Source organism: Wolffia australiana, chromosome 4, assembly GCF_029677425.1.
Source record: "Wolffia australiana isolate 7733 chromosome 4, ASM2967742v1".
Taxonomy (NCBI): domain Eukaryota; kingdom Viridiplantae; phylum Streptophyta; class Magnoliopsida; order Alismatales; family Araceae; genus Wolffia; species Wolffia australiana.
Window position 1 is genome coordinate 23,447,742 of NC_135838.1, and position 5,363 is coordinate 23,453,104.

The 5,363-nt window shown below is 43.2% G+C and overlaps 1 protein-coding gene across 1 annotated transcript; it reads right to left on the reverse strand.

Moving 5' to 3' along the window:
* Positions 1-1,254: 1,254 nt before the first annotated feature.
* On the reverse strand, positions 1,255-3,916 carry LOC144702449 (putative cinnamyl alcohol dehydrogenase 5). The gene is made up of 5 exons (XM_078574498.1): positions 3,748-3,916; positions 3,004-3,117; positions 2,281-2,794; positions 2,028-2,181; positions 1,255-1,920 (listed from the first exon to the last, which is right to left on the reverse strand). Exons 1-5 carry the CDS (start codon positions 3,870-3,872, stop codon positions 1,718-1,720), a joined length of 1,110 nt encoding a protein of 369 aa, XP_078430624.1. The 5' UTR covers positions 3,873-3,916; the 3' UTR covers positions 1,255-1,717.
* Between the last annotated feature and the right edge of the window lie 1,447 nt (positions 3,917-5,363).

Below are 5,363 nucleotides of genomic sequence, written 5' to 3' on the forward strand. Positions count from 1 at the left end.
CCCTTCTCTAGTTCTATCTCTTTCCTTCTTACTCTCTTCTCCTCTCTAATTCTTTTTCATTACTTTCACTCGCTCCCCTTCTCTAATTCTATCTCTTTCCCTCTCACTCTCTTCCCCTCTTTATCTCTTTTTCATTACTTTCACTCTCTCCCCGTCTCTAACTCTGCCTCTTTCCCTCTCCCACTCTCTTGCCCTCTAATTCTGTCCCTTTCCCTCTATAGTTATCTTTGTACCCCTCTCTCTCATACCCTTTCTCGATTTGTCTCTCTTCCTCTAACCACATCTATATATTTCCCATTTACTCTCTCTCCTTCGTTAATTAGAACCCATGTTTCTAACACCGTTACCGTCCATAATGTATCATAAACGATACCTATCTGTTTATATGACTTAACGTAAATTATATCTTTTTTTAATGCCATTTCGACTTCTCCTTGTTATCCATCATCTGCAATTCTCCATAGATCAATCTCTAGTAACAACATTTTATTTAATGGGCTAAGAAGCTTGTCAAAAAAAGAAATAGATAAATAAAAACAGAAATGACCGGAAGGGGCTGATCAGTCCGAATTGACGAGGGGACTGGGTCGATCTTGTTTTCGATCGACCAACTTGTACGAATCAAGTTATTTCCTCGTCGTTGACTCGGTCGATCCAAAATCATAAGAAGTTCCTCGCCAATCAGTTGAGTTGAATCAGCCTCGACTGGCCAATCCGGGCCGACTGCAGAACCCTGCTAACGTAGTAAAGAAAGAACCTTGAATTTCTTAGTCTCGAAATTGGGTTTGTGATCTCGCTATGTTTAGGGAACTAAAACTTTCTTCTGTGTTGGAAAAAGAACAGAGCATTTCTAGGAAGGAATATTTCTCTCGAAAATCTTAGTCCTAAAATAGGTTCTCTTGAAAATGCGGGTTCTAAAATAATGCTCTTCTCAATGAAAATTGTATTCTCATTTTGAAAAATTGGACGAGAAGTAAGCTTGAAGGGGATAAAAAGGAGCGAACAAGACGACGAGGACAAGGTAGTTGGAGCCCTGCTACTCTGCTAGATGGTCCTCTTGTTGAACCCTCTCACGTTGTTCTTCAGACCTGCTTAGGCTTTTGTCATCGTATTTTGCTTTCGTTGATAAAAGGTGCGCTAAAATAACTAAAAATGAATACAAAGTTTTACCATTAGACACTCCTGCCCGGCTACAGAAAAGCAGATGCCGATATTGTTAAGAAACGTGAGATGCCAATATGAGATCTAGGAGAGAGAAGTAAAGAAGATGAGAGAAGGGCATCTCACAATCTCCAATCAAATGGCATTCAGGCTGGATCAATACGAAACCGAACAGAAGATAGATAGAGATTAGAGGATGGACAAGGTGGCGGGCGGAGCCGCTGCCCCTGGGAGACATAATAGAAAGAAAAGCCTCAATGATCTAATGTTTGCACAGATATTTATAGGCCTCAATGTGACCGTTGTCCGTCCTCTGTTGAGAAATAGCAGCAGTTGACCGTTATCAGCAGAATCTTCACATCCTTCTCTTCAAGCGTTATCTCCTTAACAGATATCATATCAGCGGTCGATAATGAAGAGGGAGAGAGAGAGAGAGATCTGAGAAGACTATTAGTGTTTCCTGTCTGTTCCTGAAGAGCGAACAATTCAGAATCTACCGCACGTATTGAGCAAGGCGGAGATTCTCTCTCTACCTCTCTCTCTCTCTAAATCTCCTCTAGGATGAGGCGAGAGTGTTGCATACGTCAATGACGAACCGGTACTTGACGTCGTTCTTTCCGAGACGGTCCATCGCCGTGTTCAAGTAGTCGATGGGGATGACCTCGACGTCGGCGGTAATTCCATGTTTCCCGGCAAAGTCCAGCATCTCCTGCGTGTCCGCTATCCCCCCCATGCAGCTTCCCGCGATGGTCTTTCCTCCTATTTCCAGAAAAACAGTGTAAGCGAGAAGGCTGACTTCCACAATCAACATCACACTTGCTGCGCCGATTTCCTGGGCATCCGAGAAAACAACCGAGGAAGCGTACCGAGTATCAGAGAGAAGGCCGGAACTTCGAGCGGCTTCTCGGGCGCACCCACCAGAATCATCTTTCCATGGGTTTTCAGGAGTATCATCAGTGGCATAAGCGGATGAACGGCGGATACTGTGTCGATGATTCCATCCATCGTCCCCGTGGCTGCCTTTAAATAATCAATCAACGAAGAACATTACAGTCTTTGAAGGCAATAAATTGATTTTTCAAAAAGAGATTTATTTGAATTCAATTAATTCTACGCTACCAAAATCTGATCCATGCTGCTGCTGACGATGAAAGCGTCCGCGCCGAGCCTCTCGCGGGCCTCCTTCTCCTTGGACGGGGATGAACTGATGACGGTGACCTTCATGCCAAACGCCTTGGCGAACTTGACGGCGACGTGGCCGATCCCGCCGAGCCCGACGACCCCGAGATGCTTCCCCGGTTCATAAAGGCCCAAGTGCTTCATGGGACTGTACACGGTGATTCCTGCGCAGAGCAACGGCGCTCCTTTGTCCATGGGGAGGCTATCGGGAAAACGAACGACGAAGTGCTGGTTTACGACCACCGCGTCCGAGAAGCCGCCGTAAGTCCAGGTGCCATCGCTGTCAAAAGAGTTGTACATCTGCAACATTTGAGGGCAGTAGTTCTCGAAACCCTGCTTGCAGCTCTCGCAGGCGCGGCAGGAGCCCACCATGCCTCCCACGCCCACTCGGTCTCCCACGTTGAATTTGTGAACGTTGCTGCCCGCTTCCACCACCACGCCGACGATCTCGTGCCTGCCGACGGAGGTGAACTAACGAGGCTTTTACTCTCTTCGGAGTAAGTACAAATTTTGAACTACGTCACGAAAATCAATAGGAATGCGGTATAATCCTTTGAAGATCAATAGGAAAATATTGACGAATGCTGAAAATCTCCATTTTATTGCAGGAACGGATATGTATTTCTAAGGAGAGTAAGACAAGTCCTCGAAGCTTCAACTTACCCCGGGACCATTGGGTAGACGGCGTTCTTCCATTCGTTCCTGATGCAATGTAGGTCGGAGTGGCAGATCCCGCAATAGAATATTTTCAAGGTAACGTCGTCGTCTCCATTATTCCTGCGAACCCAATATAAAACCTCAACAAGGGGAGAAAAAAACCAAGGAAATCCATGGACGTTGGCGACTGCACAGGTGGACCCGGCAAGCCGAGCCAGGGGGTAAAAAAATGATGACGTAGAGCAGGACTGTAAAACATTGACACTGTTGGAGGAATAGCGAACCATTCCTGGAGAGGAAGAATTTGTCGCATATCTATTAACAGTGCCATCTATAGCCCATAACGGGAGACGGGAGTAAATAGATTACATGTCTGCGAAATATTTTACTGCAAAGCGGACAGTTATTGCAAATTATGTACTCGTGTGAATGGAAACTTAAGCTTAAAGTACTGGGACACTAAAGACAGAGTCTAAGGGTCCCGATTGTCACCAGTGTCGATAGAGTCGCAGAAGATAGGCTGATCCACAGGCGCCTATGAAGGCGAAAATAGAGAGAGAAGAGTCACAAAGAAGATGAATGTTGGAGAAGAACGTAATAAAAAAAACGTTCTTCAAAAGAACCGATTATCTTCCAAAGAATATCAAGAGTATATGAACGTCAAACTTCGCCGAGAAAAGTGGAGCCTCACTGGGCTCAAGAAAAGGCCGATGGAACCAAAATGATTTCTTTTGGGGAGGGGGGACTCGCCTTCTGGAGAATCGAAACGGGGAAAGGATCCCCGACGCGTCCTTCGCCGCCCATCCGGATGCCTTGCGCGGATGGACCTCCTCCGGGAGCTTCACCTCCTTCGAATCAGCAGTAGCACTTGTCATTTATTCTGAGAACCTAAAACCAGCGCCGTCCAAAGAGAAAGATCGCGTCTGTGGGAAAAGAGCAGCAGTGGCCGCCTTCCTCTTGTAGTAAATGCTTAGGCTAAAGACGAATGCAAGGCCACGTCAGCATGACCAAAAGGTTTTAAAATAAGAAGTAGACTAGTAAGAATTGAACACGCAGATGGATAGGACTAAATATAGGAAAAGATAGATGGCTAGGATTAAATCTAAATAGGATTAAGTCTAGTGGATAGGATTAAATTTAGATAGTTAGAAAATCCAGCGGTTACGATTAAACTAAGATAGGAAGTTATAGATCTCGATTTATAACTTCCTATAACTAGCCATTAACACTCATATAAATACGAACCAATCTGTAATGAGATTTGATTAAGGAGGATTTAAGATCTTAATCTCCACACTTTTTCTTGTCTCTCCTTCTCATCTATCTCCATTCACGTTCTTATTCTTCTACCTCTTCTGAGTGATTTTACATAGGCATGTTTGATGCGCCTGCGGCACAGCAGCACAGCACTCTCTTAAGGAGGTCGAATCGGAGCATGAAACATAGTCTGCCTCCAACCCAAGGCCATTCCCAAGGTAATCACATAAATAGGCAGAACTAGCTCTAATTGACCTAGACGGTGTAATGACAAGCCAACCAACTAGGCCACGCCAGCTCCACCAGGATGAAGTTCTTGACGTTGGCGTCGAAGTGGATACTAAATGATGATTATAAATCATGAAGAACAACTAGTGATTATTAATATTATTAACAAATAATATTATTAGTATCCAATCTGTTGCCTCATTTGTGACCATTGTCTCTTAAACAGAATTATTTCTTAATAAACATGACAGAACAATTTCAGAAGAATGCGAAGACTTGTATGCAGTCTTGTTCCATTCACTGTCATCGACAAGAAAAGAAGACAAAACTAAGAAAAATAAAATTAAGCTTATTGGTCAGCTAGATAAATGTGCCTTAATAATGAGAAATGTTATATTATCCAGAATCTAGGCCTCACACAATTCCTCTACCATGCGACTGGCCATCAAGTATAGATTCTCTCAGCTCTACCCTAATGCAGCCACAACTGCCATTGATAAGGCCTTTTACATATCCTCTAACATAACCTTTCATGGATGATATTGGTCATCGAGCCAATCACACTTTGAAATCATTTTTGGGTTCATTGATATTAGTATTTCTTAATTATTATTGTTGTGTGATGTTTAAGATGAAGTCAATGAATATATGTAGTGACATAATGAATTATGATACAATCATAATAGAGTGATCACTAGTTTTTAAACATGTATTCTGAATATTGATGTTTGAATAATACTCGAGATGAACATTAAACTATCTAGAACGAATACCACTATCTAATCTTACTTTATGATGAGCATGATTGATTATATGCCCATTAGTATAAAGACTATTAGGACAGATGGTGGATGCTCTTCAGAGAAAGATTTTGCTGAATT

What these genes read in the sequence shown, in the direction of transcription:
- LOC144702449 (XM_078574498.1), bottom strand. Translation starts at nt 3,872, where the DNA reads ATGACAAGTGCTACTGCTGATTCGAAGGAGGTGAAGCTCCCGGAGGAG. An exon ending in CCGTTTCGATTCTCCAGAAG is followed by an intron (nt 3,118 to 3,747) that starts GCGAGTCCCCCC and finishes TTGGGTTCGCAG; the next exon opens with GAATAATGGAGACGACGACG. An exon ending in GCAGCATGGATCAGATTTTG is followed by an intron (nt 2,182 to 2,280) that starts GTAGCGTAGAAT and finishes GATTATTTAAAG; the next exon opens with GCAGCCACGGGGACGATGGA.